Consider the following 15,242-nt stretch of genomic DNA (forward strand, 5'->3'; position numbering starts at 1 on the left):
AGTACCTGAGAATAATTTTTTTGCTTAAAATAAAAATACAGCCTTCAAGTATTTCTGGACTAAAAAGGTAAAAATTACTAATTTTTGAGTCATGATTCCTAGCAATGTCATGTTGATAAATTTATTTTTACAAGGTGCACTATAAAAACAGTCCCTCAGAAGGGTTTTTCAGTCAGGGACACGAGTTTTAGAAGTGGGAGAGAAAACCACACAAAAGAAAGCTTTCCACCAAGACAAACACAGCACCCAGTGCCCCAGACCTCAGAGAACGCTGCAGACACTCCTCAAGTTGCTGGGTAAGACTTTCCATGGATGTTCCCTCAGAAAAACATCACCTGACTATAACAAATGCCAACGCTGGCAAGTGTTACACATGCTGTCTTGTACTCAGGTGGGGTGCAAGAAGTGGAAACACCTGGCTACACCTGCTTCCTTCTAAAGAGTGCACAGTGAGTGCTTCTCCAAGCTGGATCACATCACACAAGGGCTCATCCCACACACAAACGTCAGCTCATATGCAGCAACCACAGCACGTGTGGTTAAAATTGCTTTTCCTTTTTTTGGCCAATTATGAAAACTAAAGCCAAAAGTTTCAAAGAACGGGAGAAAAACACCAAACAAAAGCCCCAGTGTGGCTATCAGAAGTATAATTTCTGTGCTTCAGAATGGTACTGTCATCCTGGTGGATGACACAGGACTGTCTCTGGCCCCTGCATCATGATCATCAACTCTCTGGAGTCACACACAGAGCAGCTACAAAACAAATCTGATCCCTTCCCTCTGCCAGCTACAGAACAGGGCAAGCCAAAACCCTTCAGAAGAAAAGTCTGAGCAAAAGCAGCAAGGTAAATCCCACACTGCAAAGTGTAAGCAGAGGAAGAGGAAATGGAGTCCTCTTAAGGAACACTGGTTTTAACAAGATCACAAAGTTAGTCAAACTTGTGAACTGCATCAGTTTAAATTCAAGTTAAAGAGAACCTCTCTAAAATTCTGTGTCATGCCTCAGTATGCACATGGTTGTGTCCCCTCTTCTGCAAACTACAAACAAGTTTGACAAGCTGGACCCCAGTCAAGTTCAGCCTTTAAAAAAGGCTTACCCCACTTAAGAAACAGATGCAGCTGAACAGAAATTAATTTAAATGCACAGCGCTCTTAAAAACAGAAATATATCTTTCAGAAATTATCTCCATTTCCCCAGTTTCCAGTAACCAGTCTGCAGTTCACTGAGCACAGCACTATCATCTTGGTGGTGACTGGAATGTTCAGAAGAAATCCGATGCCTTTCTTCTTTTGGGAAGCTGCAGCAAATTGTCCGTGATGGATGTAGTGTCCTGAGATACTGGTGTGTGAGATACTGTCCTAGACTGTGGGGTGCTCTGGGGGGTTTGAGGCCCACTGGCCGGGGTCTTGTAACCAGGAGTTCCTGTGTGGGCTGGGGAGGGAGTGTAGCTGGCTCGCAGGGCTTTGTCGGTGTATTTACTTGCAGTCCTGTTTACAAGTCTTTGCAAAGCTGGTGACATTGCTGGGCTTAGTCCTTTTGGAGTAAGGCTGAAACAGAATAAAAAGCTTTAAGAGATTTTACAGTAAAAAAATCTGCCTTTATTAGGAAAAGTAATACTGCCTTCCTACGTGACTTCCCCCCACAGAGAAGACCCACTGCCTGCAGAAGTCATTCTGCCTGCAGGTAAATGCAGCCTGTCTCTCTAGAGAAACAAGTGACAAAAAAACCTCCTGCATCCTTCCCAAACCTGAGTGGCATGGCCTGACTTTTCCTTTGAGCCCATTCTGTCCTTCCTGTGACCCCCCAGGCAACTCTTATCATGTCTCTTCTTTGCAATAAGGCAAGGCACTGATCCAGAGGCATCGCTGGGTGGCTGTAGGGCAGAGCAGTAATGCTGACAAAGAGTGTCAGGGACGTCCACCAGCCACTTTCCCTCAGGAATTAAGTTTTTTTAATTTCTAAATTTTTAAATTTTAGTAACTTTCAGTCCAAATGCACCTCTTCCTGATTCCAGTATCCTTCCTTACCATCATTCCTCCCTTTCTACAGGTGCTGATTTACATCTCATCAGATAATAGCCACCCCCAGGTCTGCTGTCAAAACAAAAGTCTCACCTGGCCAGGTTTTCTGTCACTTTTCGAAGTGCCTCCTGCTTCTTTGCTCGGTTTTTAGCTGCTACTTCATTGGCCATCTTGAGTCCTAACCTCTCACGGCGTCCGGGCTCCAGGATCTATAAATGCATCACACAGTTCACTTGCCAAGGCACTCAAGAGTGATGAAAAATGAGTCAAAGCACCTTCACAGCTGGATTCCAATGTACAGGGACAAGTGGGGTCAGCCCACACCTCTTTGCTGCTGCATAAAGGCCAGAGAGGACACAGAGACCTTCAACCTGCCTTAGCAAGTAACAAAAATTGTAAAACGAGTCCGGTCAAGGAAGCAGCCATTACCTCTGGCATTTCCTCCTGCTGTTTCTCCTAGACAAACAATGTCACCTGTGTCTTGCCTGGCCTGTAGCCAGCCTGCTCTCAGGCATACAGAGACATTCTTAAACAGCAGGAGAACCAGTCAAGGCCTTTGGAGTCTAACAAAACAGAGGCACATACAGCAAATTACACCTTTCTTAAACTAAGAGTCTCAGACATCTCACATTCAAAGATACCAGCAGGAGACAAGTAGCATGCAGGGTTAGGTGCCATTAGCAAAACCAGAGTGTCTTTTCTACTCTCAACTGATACATCTGCCTCAGGCTGCAACAGCCAGAAGATAAAGACAGAGGGAAATGCTAAAATTTCCACCTATTCACACATTAAAATCAGAAAAATTGAGCATCTCTTCAGTTTCCTCTGAAAGCCCTTCTGTCTGGGCCCACCACCAAATGCAGAATCTCATTGTCCTGCCAGCAGTTCCTACCTGTGTTCCAACCTCAGGTAGCTCCACCAAGAAGATTTCATGTGGATCCATGCTCACCTCCACCCTCCAAGCACAAGCTAGATTATTAGTTTCAAGGACAGGGAACACCACCCAGAGATGTGTCACACTCCATGTTAATCTATTCCTTACTCACTTGCCTTTCCCTTCTTAGTTCTTCCCCCCCAGAAAAGAATGTTGTGCTAACATGAAATACCTTGAAAGCTGGGCCAGGTGTTCTGTCCACATATGGTCTTTCTGACCCTTCCAGACGCAAAGGGGTGCTTTCAATTTCACCCCATGTCATAAAAGGTGACTCACTGACACCTGAAAACAAATTCAGCAAGTTATGCCCATGCAAGACGTTTGTTATTCATTCATCACAAAAAAAAAGAAGGGAGAGAGAAGCAAATTAAGAAATGCAGCAAATTAATCAACAAAGGAGCCCCTACACTGCAGAGGAAATCACAGATCACAGCCAGTGGGAACATGTGGTTCCCATTAAAAGGGATTGCCTGTAGCTGTGTCACCCTCCCAGTTACAACAACCAAGCACCACCCTTTCCATGTCTTCATTTTTCCATTTGCTAAGCTTTTGATTAGTTATACTTTCATTTTTCCCTCTACAGTACTAGTTGTCCCCTCTGCTGCTAAATAAAAATTCCTTGAACATAGGAAACTCTTTAAAAGTAAGAAAACAGGCAGAAGATTTAAGGACATGTAATAGCCAAATGTACACTCCAATCACCTCAGGGGGCAGCCTGTACCAAACAGTGACTGCACCTTTTCTTACAGGTGTAGAAAGGATCCTAAGAGCCCGATTAAGTCTCTGGCTGGAAAATCCTGCTGTCCAGGGCTTGGAAAAGGCATTTACGATGGAGAAAGGAGGTGCTCCAAACGCCACCTACAGGTTTCCCAGAGGGAAAGCCCCAGCATGTTCAGGCGTTGAGGTAACCACAAAAAGCACAGAGAAACAACGGGCAGGTGCAGAACAGGTACAAATTCAGTATATGTTTCAACTCGAATTAAAATGTTCAGTTTGTTCCAACTGAAAGTAGCCCACAGCTAGATGATTCCTGAGCAATAGCACAGCAACTTCAGAGTCTCTTGATGCAGGGTAACTTCTCCTACCAGTGTATTGGACTAGGATTTAAGCCCTGCATCCTGCTGGCATACACAGCACGAGGTTTCACCTCCTCATCTAACCCTGTAATGACACCCTAGTGTTGAAGACAGCATCAAAGAAAGTGCAGTAATAGTCCTCTTAAAGCAGAAGAAATAAGAAAATCCTCTTACCTGGGGCAGGAGACGGGGTAGCCACAAATCCATACCCATTCACTTTTGGAGACTCTTGGGGTATCAGTTCTTTCCCATCGGGTCCCACTTTGCCCTGTTTGTACTGAAATACAAAAGACAATGTGGAGAAAGGTGAGAGTCAGCTGCATCCAGCACACACACACAGTTCTGGGGGATGAACCACACGATTTGAGTCAGAAGTAAAATTATCCAACCTGAGCATTGAGGGCTGCAGCTTGTTGGAGCTGTGATTTGCTCACAGCTTGGCTAAAAGGGTCCTTCACAAAACGGGTGTTTCGATGCACAACTTCCCTGGGCTTCTTAAAAACTTCACTATCATCAGGTACACCTTGAAAAGCAAAGTGACTTTTAAAAAAGAGCTCTTTACTTCACTGCTTCACAGAAGTTATCAATTGTACATTTACAGCCAAAAAAGAAAACTACTTTTACAAAAATATATATTTTTCTATAGGAACAAACAGACTGACAAGTCCAAAGAGAATTCTTTGAGCAGAAGCAAACAAATGAAGATGACAACAAGTGATCATAAAGAAGACAGACCAGGAAAGAGCTTTGGCTGCTGAAAACAGGTATTTCTGTAATACAGATGAGCTTTTCAATGGCAAATAGAACATGATCAAACTTTGGAATCAGAGGCCAAGAAAAACAGGGAAAAAAAGACATTGTTTAAAAAAAAGTTTACAGAAGAAAAAGCACAGCATGACCTGTAAGTGCTGCTCAGTCATGTACAGAAATGCTTTAAGCACTGTTTGGAGCCAACCCACCTGGAACCAATGCCTCACCTGTAGGATAATACATGAGGGTGTTCCGAGCTGTGTATTCCCAGGTATCCAGCCCAGCTTTCACATTCTCCAGAGCCTGCTGCTCGGCTGAAGGAAGTGCCAGGTTTTCATTTTGTCGCTGAAAGGGTGATGGAAAAAAAAAAAGTTTTAAAAGGTGAAAAAAAAAAAATTCTGAAGCAGCCTCCTGCAATCTTTTATTCAGGCAGACACAACTTGGAGAGCTCAGTCAAAAGCTCAGCCACCTGCCCTAGGACACCTTGCATAAGGTATGTAACAGTCTGAGGGACAATTGGGATAAAAAAAAATAACACTCCCTCAAAACAACAGCAGCAAACACCCACATGTCAGTGCCAAACTTCATGAAAAGGCACTGCATCCCACAGCCATCAATGTCCCAGCTGCTCACTGCTGATGGTTAAAGACTGAAAAAGCAGGCCCAGAACAGCACTTGGACCTCCCCTGCAGGTAGCTGAGGAAGGCAGCACAGCCAGCCGTGCTCTTGCAGTTCTGTGCTTCAGCAGCTGTGTGGGTTATTACTGATAACAGAAGCTGAAAACTGAAATAAGACAGACAAACTGCAAATAATAAGGGGCTGACGGACAAACAGCAGGAACTGTGATGCTGCTGACAGAACAGGCTGCCAAGGACAGCAATACTTACACTCTGTGCAGTGCTTTGCAGCCTCAAAGCTTTCAGAAGAGACTAAGCCTCAGTAATTAAGCACTGTTCTTGTGTGACAGAAGGGGAAAAAGCAGGACTGCACAGGGAAGCAAAGAGCAGTCATGGGATGCAGGAAGCTGGGCCTTAGCAGAAAGCCAGTGAAATGCATTTCCCTGCTGTGTCCCTTGGAAGAGCAGAGACAGAGCTGAGGCAATTCCCTACCCGGGTGTACTCCTCCTCCGCGCTGTACAGCCAGGCGTGCTTGACCTTCTCCTTCTCCTTGGCCACTTCCATGATCTGCTCAAAGGAAGCATTATCCTCACTCGTGTGCTTTGCCAAGAAGGTGTCCAGGCTGGGAAGAGCATCTTTATCATCTTTTTCTGCTTCTCCTAACAAGAGAAGGGAAGAAGCCTGAGGAAGGTTAATGCCTCCCTTTCCAGGGGAGCACTGTATCCACCTCCTAACCCTGCTGGCAGCAAGCCTTCCACAGACACACCAGGAATGCCATCAAGCTTGGCCAAAGACACAGCTCCACAGAGTGGTGCAGGAATAAATCAGGCTTGGAACACATATAACCAGCTTCCAATAAACCCTTTCATGGTGTTTATAGCAATTTATTTTAAAGGTGAAATGTACAAATGGCCAGCTGCTGGCAGACAACTTAATTTTGGAAGAATTCAGCTGGAGAAACATAATTTTCCTACCTTCCTCTGCAGTCTTGATACCAGTCTTAGATTTATTTCCCACTGGAAGGCCACCTAGATGCACTTCTGGGGTTTCAAATGTGGCTGGGGTAACATCTGCCATCAAAAAAAAAAAAAAAAAATCACCTGGTTACTGGAGCACACAACAGGATTTCCTCTAAGGATGCTGTACCAAGTAAGTCACAGAAGGCATATCAAGAGAACAAAAATTAAATTAAAAACTTGTGAAAAGAGCTCCAAAATGTTCTACTGAATTCTGTCTCAACCTCTAAACAAGATTTTGGCCTCATCTAAGACATTTTTCTCCTGCTGGGAGAAATTCCTAGGAGAGCCACAGCCCAGGGTGTAGTCACCCTACACCCTGCTTTTGCCAACAAAAGCAGCAGCAGATCAAACTGAGCCCAGGCCAGGGCCAGCACCTGCAGCAGGGAAGGAAGGGACACCACCTGGTGATGCCCTTTGCCACAAGAAAGCCCCTTACTCAAACCCCACTGCAAGAGCTCAGCCAGGGGCTGGGCTTTAGGAAACACCTAAACTGAAAGTGAAAGAAAACATAAAACAGAACACTGGATACCTGCTGTGGGAACCTCTGATAACCACGAGCTTCTTCTGTCCCTGATACATGAGAATCTCAAATATCTGTAGATGCAACAAGAGCCCCTAAAACTACAAACTAAAATAAGGATTCAAAACATAGCTTAGGGTTTCTCATAGTAGAGAGCACATAACCTAGAGCGCAGGAACTTGGCAAAAGATGCCTATGAGGAATGCTTTTTAAATGGCTGTTTTTCCCAAAACCATTCCCTCAAAGAATTATTAGACACCATCAAAGAGAAATTCAGCATGAGCCACCAGACACTGCCCAAACCGGCACACTCAGCTCTCATGCAATATCAACATTGAATCTTTAAGATAAGCATTGTCCGCACGAAGTTAGATAGAGCAGCAATATCAGATACACACCCCTGATGCCCCACAGAGCCAGTTCTTACAGGGTGCAGGTGTGTCCCTCGACGATTTGTTCAATGAAGAGCCAAACTTGATAGCAATTTGTCTCATTTTCTCCAAGTCACCATTTTCCTCAGCCTCCAGATAGTCCTTCTGTGCTCGCAACTTCTCCACATCGGGAAAAAAGTCTCGCTGGATGATCTTCTCTAAGCTCTGCAGAGACAGAGACAACTGCAATGCCCCGCTGGGACACCTGGAGCACCGGCTCAGCTCGGGGCCAGCAGCGCAAAGCCACGGGCGGCCCCGGGCCCCAGGCCGGCAGCCCGAGGGGCGGCCCCAGGCCCCAGGACGGCAGCCCGAGGGGCGGCCCCGGGCCCCAGGCCGGCAGCCCGAGGGGCGGCCCCGGCGCTATTTCCACCCGCAGCTGCGGTTGCAGCGCTCGGCACAAGCACCGGCGGAGCGGAGCCTCCCGGGCTCGGTCCCGGGCCGCCGTCTTACCTCGATATAGGCCTCCTCATCCAGGATCTTCTTCGAGTGCCGCGCAGCTGGCGACACCACTTCCTTCCCCGTCACGGCGACGGGGCCCGCGGCGGGAGCCGGCACCAGAGCGGCGGGAGAGGCCGGGGGCACCGGTATCGCCTCCATGGCGTCGGAACCGCCGCCGGGACCGCGCCCGGCCGTGACGTCACAGCTCCGCGCCGCGGCACCGCAGTGCGCGCCCCTCCGGCAGCGGCGGGGCCGCGCGCGCCCCCTGCCGCTGCGGAGGACCCGGCCGGTCCCGGGCGGGACTGCGGCGGGATGGGAGCCGGGCTGGGAGCCGGGATACACACGGGAATGGGAACCGGGATGGGAACCGGGGTGGGAGCTGGGATAGGAACCGGGATACACACGGGATGGGAACCGGGATGGGAGCCGGGGTGGGAGCCGGGATGCACACGGGAATGGGAACCGGGATGGGAGCCGGGATGCACACGGGAATGGGAACCGGGATACACACGGGAATGGGAACCGGGATGGGAACCGGGGTGGGAGCCGGTATACACACGGGAATGGGAACCGGGATGGGAGCCGGGGTGGGAGCCGGGATGCACACGGGAATGGGAACCGGGATGGGAACCGGGATGCACACGGGAATGGGAACCGGGATGGGAGCCGGGATGCACACGGGAATGGGAACCGGGATGGGAGCCGGGGTGGGAGCCGGGATGCACACGGGAATGGGAACCGGGATGGGAGCCGGGATGCACACAGGATGGGAACCGGGGTGGGAGCCGGATAGGAACCGGGATACACACGGGATGGGAGCCGGGATACACAGGGGATGGGAGCTGAGTTGGCAACGGGGATACACACGGGATGAGAACCGGGTTAAGACAAGGGAAGGGCGCCGGGCGGATCCCCTCAACGCCCCCACGGTCTCTTCAGACCTGCTCAGAAACCCCCCGGGCCCGCGGAGCGGACCCCGGCTGGCTGCTGGGCGGGGTGGCAGGGCACTTTTATTGATCCCGCCGCTTTCCAGCTCCTGGCCTCTCCTTGGCCCCGCCAGGAACACGGACACGGCTCGCTGTGACAGGGACTGGCTGGCAGCAGGGCTGAAGGCGAAGGCTGCCTGTGCCAGTCCTCTCAGCACAGCACGTTCATCACCTCTCCCCAGGCTATGGGAAGAAACCCGTGTTTCTTTGTTATGAAACAAATCGCTTGTCCAGCAAGTTCAACCCCAAAAGCAACTCTAGATGCCACTGAGGTGCTGCAAACAGGACACATTCATTTGCAGGATATTTTGCAAATCTACATCAATAAAACAAGCACAAATACTACGTGCACAGAGTAAAGACACGAAGGGGAGTTTCTCCTTCTCTTAAAGCACACACATCTAACACTAGTACAGCTCTGTCCCCTGCACATCCTGCCTGCTGAGTTATTTGCCACGTGAACTAGGTTTGGAAGAGGCATGTGAAAGTGCCAAAAAGTGTGCTTTTACCCGTCCTCCTCCTGTGTGAACCACAGAGGTTCCCTTTTTGCTGCATTAGCCCCCTCGGGTTACCCCCCTGAGCCTGTCAGCTACGGCAGTGGTGCTCTTGGTGTTCTCTGCAGCCTGTGAGCACTAACAGCTCTCCTTGGGGGGCTGCTTGGGCTGGAGGGTCAGTGCAGAGGCAGTCGCCCTCTTCTGATGCCGCCACTTCGCCCGACGATTTTTAAACCAAACCTAGAAAGTGCAAAACAAGAAAAGGGCTTTTGCATGTCAGGTGTTACTGGGAGGGGGACAGGCAGTGGCCCTCCGGGGCTGTGAGGTACTGTAATAGAAAGGCTTGATACAAAATGTAATCAGTCCCTCTGCTGCAATCTTTCTTGGGTATGTGTGAGGGGCACAAAGGAGTTGGGACCCCCCATGACAAATTCAGAAGTCACGCAGGTCACTTATGTAAGGAATACAGACTTGGGTGCAGGGGATGAGCAGCAGAGCTGGGCATGTCTCTGTGTGACAGGTGATTCTGGGAGAGAGGCATCATGTGAGTCTGTGGGACTGGATGCCAGTACAAATTAGCCCAGCTGAAATGGTTTATATTCATCCATTGCTCACCAGACTTAAACTCTCTTTTGTCAAATGCACAAGATGGATTTTAAAATGAGACCATAAGTGTGCAGGCCCCCAAAAAAAGACAGCACAATGCCCCAGTCTGTGTTCCTGGGGACTGCAGGAACACAAGAATCCTGCCCTCAGCAAGTGGCAGAACCTCACCTCCACCCGCTCCTCCTTCAGGTGGATGCGGTTTGCCAGGTGCTCGCGGGTGACCACGTCTGGGTACTGGTTCTGGTGGAAAAGTGTCTCCAGAGCCTGCAGCTGCTCCTCGGTGAATATGGTGCGGTGCCGGCGCGTGCGGCGCTGGATCTGCTGGAAGGTCTGCAGCTCCCTTGGCTTCTCCTGGGAGCTCCTACAGACCCTGACTGCCGGGTGGAAGAGCCGCAGGGGCCAGGGGAAGCGGGCATCTGCGAGGGGACAGGGACAGCAGTGTTAGAGGTGTGGGGCTCAAACACTCGCCACGCTCAAGGCAGCTCAGGCACCTGTTGCATCCCTGCTACAGATTGGAAGGAGGCAGCCAGTCACCTGGAGTGGGTGGCAAGCTGAGTGGTCACCATGCACGTGGGAGAAGAGTTTGGGGCATGACATGGAGAAGGATGCAGGTGGTGAGCACTGGCTGGGTTTTCTTTGTTCACTTACCAGTTGCACTATGGTCAGATCCAGAAAATAACTGCAAACTCACAGCCCGGCAAAGATCTGTGTTTCAGCCCTGACACAAGGGAATTCTGAACCTTCAGGATGCTCTTGAACTGCATTTTTAAGGGTTTGCTACTTTTTATTTTCCACAGTAATTTTGCTTGACATAGCCAAAACCCTTTTCCTTAAAGGGTAAGTGAGGTTCCCCAGGGCTGGTGTTGTCAGGAAGCACAGGCACAGCTCTGCACATGGGGCTCCACTCTCCACAAAGAGCTTGAACCCCTCGAAGTATCATTCTCTCAAGAGTTTCACACTAACCAGAAATATCCAGTAATAATCGGCACCCTCTTCTTTTCAAATGCTAGCAGCACTCTTAGGAGCCCTGCTGAGAACAGCTCAGATTGCTGGGCCTCAGGCCCAAGACCGCTGTGGCCAGATGCCATATTGCCACTTAACACCCAGGTTTTCCCCTGCCCACAGCACTGGCACCAGCCCCTCTGCAAGCCCCACACCTGAACCAAACCCAACACTCACCCAGCCAAGCTGGCAGGTCCTGCTGGGAACGGGCACTCGTGTGAGAACAGCAGCAGCAGCTGCAGCCTGCCCCTTCCAGCTCTTCCTCCTCTTCCTCCTCCTCTTCCTCCTGCAGGGAGCTGGCTGGGATGGTCTCCAGCTCGCAGAGCCGCTTGGGTGTGCAGTCCAAGATGCTCCGTAGGCACAGCGGCACCAAGACCTGGGGGCTCTTCTCCACGGGGCTGGAGAGGATGTCCTCGATGCTGAACGGACGTGGCTTCTTCAGGCCTCTCCTGCCGGCGTCAGCCCCTGGCGCTGGCTCTGAAGACATCCTGTGCCAGCAGCGGCTGGGGAAGCAGGCAGCCCAGCTGGGGGCTGTGCTCTCCCTTCACTGGCTCCCTAGTGGGGTTTTGCTAGGGAAAGGACAGCTCATGTGGCTTTTAAAATGGACTGGCAAAGCCATCCAGAACCACAGCTTTGTCTTGGCATTTCAAGTGGCTGTCATGCTTACAGCTGAGTTTTTATTTTATACACACACACTCTTTTCCTCCCTCTGACCTAGCTGTGTTATGACTGAAGCCACTCTAAATATATATATATAGAGAGAGATATAATCCCTTTGGAAAGAAAACCGTAAAACCCCCCTGCAAATAAAATAAATTCTAACTAATCTTGGCAGCTTTGTGAAGGGTTAGTGTGGATCTAAGATTTAGCTAATCCCATAAAAATGACTGGAGAAGGAAATCTGATTTCTCCATCTCGGGTGTAGATTTGAGGTGGTTATGATCTCCATTGTGCAGCAGCCTCCTATCCAAGGAAGGGGGAGGATAGCTGTTCCCAGCCCGGAAATGGACCAGAGGATTAACTCCTTAAAAGAAGCAAATTATCCCTTTCTCTGGCCAAATGAAAGCTTTCCCATCAAAAGAGAGCTGTCATATCATACAATATGAGAGAAGAGAGAGTTCAGCTTAATAAAAAATCATTTTTAATGACAACACAGCCTTTGGCTTTGCCAGAATTCTCTGTGAAAGTCGATTCATTTTCTGCTGAAAGCAGAGAAATCGTATTTTCCCTCCTTCCCCTTTCCCCCATGTCTGCTGCCCTAATCATTGTAATAATGCAGATGCTTTGCATGTATCCAACATACTCTTTGTAAGGATTCAAAGACCTTAATAAATTAGATTACGAGCTGCTTGCAGCAGCTCTGCACAGCAGCTTAGTGGCATGTAACCGCCTCCCATGCAGCTGAGCCATGCTCTGTGTGGGGAAGGGAAGGGGGGGATTGTTGCTGCTGCTGCCTCTGTGTGCTCTCAGTGAGGTCCCACAGCCATCCAGGCACGAGTGTGGATTCAGTGCCACAGCCAGGCTTTCCCAAAGTCCGTTCAATTCCTGGCTCCTGCCCAGCCAAAGAAACTGGGGAGAGGCCATGGCCAAGATTCAGGACAGGAAGGGAGGCCTGGCTTTGCCCCCTCCCCTGGGCAAACAGCAAGGTCTGGAAGCTGCAATCCACAGGAGGAGAGAACATATTGGACCCTGTGTTTTTAACTGACATGAATAGCTGGGAATAAAATAGAGAAGGTGTGGTTAAGATAAGGTTGCTTAGCAAAGTTTAAACCCAAGTTCCCTTTCTCTCAGTGTGGTTAAGCCAAGGCGAGAAGCAAGGCCTCAGGAGCTCAGATGGGGAGCACTCACACCTGGTGTTTCCTTGCAGTCCCACCCATGGTACACCAAGGAGACACACGGGTGGTGCTGTGAAACCACTGCACACCAAAGATCCTCATGCTGGACAGCCCAGCAATGTCCCCAGCATCCTGTAAAACTTACAGCCAGTCCCCAGGAGAGCCTCTCTCAGCTCCCTTTTCTCTTCTCATCCCTGCTCACTGCCTGCCCTTCCTCACCTGCGGGTCCCTTAGTGCTGGGAAGAGACGTCCATAGCTGTTCTACTTGTGACTCACCTAAAACCAAACTGCTGCTTTTCCTTCCATCCCTTTATTTGCCTCTGCTTCAGCTGTTCCAGTGGTGTAACTTGGATTATAACTGAGCTCTGCGAATCTTTACCTTTTGAGATGAAGACACCTTTGTGGCTGTTCGGTCTGGACACGTTCACTGCTGCCCTGCCAAGGTGTCAGTGCTCCAGAGAGGCACTGGGGATGCCCTAATTCCAGAGATCACAAAAGCTCCCAGTTTTTATGCATGTACCCAAACGCTGGCACAAGGAGTGGATGTGGGGCCAGGTTCTGCTCCCCACTCTGTGCTGGTCCAGAGGGGCCATAGGGCAGGTGGAGGATCTGACCAGCTCTGTTCATATGCCTGAAGAGGATTAATTCTCCTTCCCCATCCTTAACAAAGGATGCCTTTCCCTGGGCATCCTGTCCCAGCCCTGCCTTCCCACCACACATGCACTTAGCCTATTAGGATCTCCACTGATTGCTTTCTTTCATTCCTCCCATACCTTTCACTACAGAAAATGGACTGGTAATACTTCTTTTATCAAAGAATTATGGGATTTAGGACCCAGATTGTACAAAGAGACTTTTGATAGCTGCTGGTAATCAAATCCCAATCGGCAGACACTTCTCTGCACCCTGTTACCAGAGAGGAATAAAGGAAAGGGATTTCTGATGTACTGTTTACTGAGCCTCTGGGAGATAGGATCGCTGGGCTATTTCATATTAGAAAAGGAAAGGAAAATAAAACAAGAAAGAAAAAACATGCAGACAAGAGAGGACAATATAGATATAGATAAAAAGAAAAGAAACAGGTTCTTATAATTTTCTTATTGGTTAAGGAGATTCCAAAGCCATTATAGAGGATTAGCAAAAAGGTTAATCTGCTTTAGCTGTTCACTTGTCAAAAGTGAATTTATAGGGTTTGAAAATCCTTCCTATGGTGAAACAAGAAAAAATCCCCCTTTCCCTCCTCTGCCCCTCCCTTCTGCAGGCAGCACAAGGTGATGGGAACACTGGAAACCCTACAGTGTGGCAGCACCCTCCTCTGCCCTGCCCCTGCCTGTGTGCTGGTACCTGTGGGAGCTCTCGTTTGGCAGTGCTTCTCCCCACTCGCTATCACCAGTGTGGGGTGGCTGTGATGCTGAGGAAAAGGAGGATCAGATCTGAAGGATGTAACCATGCTCCTGCACTCCTCTGCCTTACCTGGAACAAATCTTGCACTCTTTCACTCATTGATATTGACAGCAGTCAGGGCAAACCTGGACCCCTGGCTGGATTTGGGCTTCCAGGCTGATTCCTAAAGCAGAACAGAGATGGAGGCTGCTGACAAGTGTTGCAAAAAAGTACAATCTGGGGGCTTTCCATCCCCAAGGGAAGTGCTCAGCCCAGGACCCACACCTCAATGTCCTCCTGGCCACCCAGTGGAGCCACTGGTGCATGCCAGCTGTGTTTTCCTGGGCTGCCTGTGATCATCCAAGCAGCAGATGCCCATCACTCACTCCGTAACCACTGTGAGAAAGAACCCAGGGTAAAAATAATCCTTCAAGATCACAAACAAGAAGCATTTTCTGTGTAGCTGAAATTCAGTGCGATGTGCTAGTCAGGTGTTAAAACTATGTTTAATAAAAAAACAGAAGTCATAAAATCATTGGGTGGTTTGGATTGAAGGAGGCATTTAAAGATGATCTTAAAATTGTGCCAATTAAAATTGTTCAACCCTGCACCAACTAAGATTAAGAATTCTAATAAACTCATTTGATTAGATGATAATTACAATAAACCTGTCTCTCTCCTCAAAGGCCATTTCATTCCACAGGAAGAAGTGGAATCTCTCCACTGGGTAGTAGTGTTATTAGTGATATTTCTAGTAGGGATGCTACCAATAGTGGTGCTGGCTGTCAGAGATGGTGTCCGTGGTGGAGCAGGACCGTGGGGTACCAAACCTCCTCTTCTGCAAGGAACCACGATGGAATCAGACAAATGCTTCACGCTGAAGCATTCCAGTGGGCATTTCAGAGATCTTACACCGCCTCATGCTATCCAAATCCCTCTGTGCTCGGCAGGCAGCACACGGTTTTCGGAGGTTCTGGGTTATCTCGCTTTTCCCCGACTACGGAAACGGCTCGGGATGATGATGCTCTTTAACTCCTGCCTTGCAGCCGGCAAGGGTCCCGGCACGGTGAGGGAAGGAAGGAAGGAAGGAAGGACCGCGGGTCCCGGGCGGGTGAGGGAAGGAAGGACC

At 49.4% G+C, this 15,242-nt stretch overlaps 2 protein-coding genes across 2 annotated transcripts; both read right to left on the reverse strand.

Moving 5' to 3' along the window:
- Nucleotides 1-95: 95 nt before the first annotated feature.
- ESS2 (ess-2 spliceosome associated protein) lies at nt 96-8,007 on the reverse strand. The gene is made up of 10 exons (XM_021549879.2): nt 7,820-8,007; nt 7,366-7,534; nt 6,374-6,469; nt 5,892-6,058; nt 5,010-5,127; nt 4,422-4,555; nt 4,207-4,309; nt 3,129-3,238; nt 2,116-2,231; nt 96-1,548 (listed from the first exon to the last, which is right to left on the reverse strand). Exons 1-10 carry the CDS (start codon nt 7,964-7,966, stop codon nt 1,263-1,265), a joined length of 1,446 nt encoding a protein of 481 aa, XP_021405554.1. The 5' UTR covers nt 7,967-8,007; the 3' UTR covers nt 96-1,262.
- Nucleotides 8,008-9,066: 1,059 nt separating this feature from the next.
- GSC2 (goosecoid homeobox 2) lies at nt 9,067-11,424 on the reverse strand. Its single transcript, XM_031506189.2, has 3 exons — nt 11,073-11,424; nt 10,062-10,309; nt 9,067-9,527 (listed from the first exon to the last, which is right to left on the reverse strand). The coding sequence occupies exons 1-3, from the start codon at nt 11,380-11,382 to the stop codon at nt 9,426-9,428; spliced, it is 660 nt and encodes a 219-aa protein (XP_031362049.2). The 5' UTR covers nt 11,383-11,424; the 3' UTR covers nt 9,067-9,425.
- Between the last annotated feature and the right edge of the window lie 3,818 nt (nt 11,425-15,242).

The sequence above is a fragment of the Lonchura striata genome, chromosome 18 (assembly GCF_046129695.1).
Source record: "Lonchura striata isolate bLonStr1 chromosome 18, bLonStr1.mat, whole genome shotgun sequence".
In the NCBI taxonomy this organism is placed as follows: domain Eukaryota; kingdom Metazoa; phylum Chordata; class Aves; order Passeriformes; family Estrildidae; genus Lonchura; species Lonchura striata.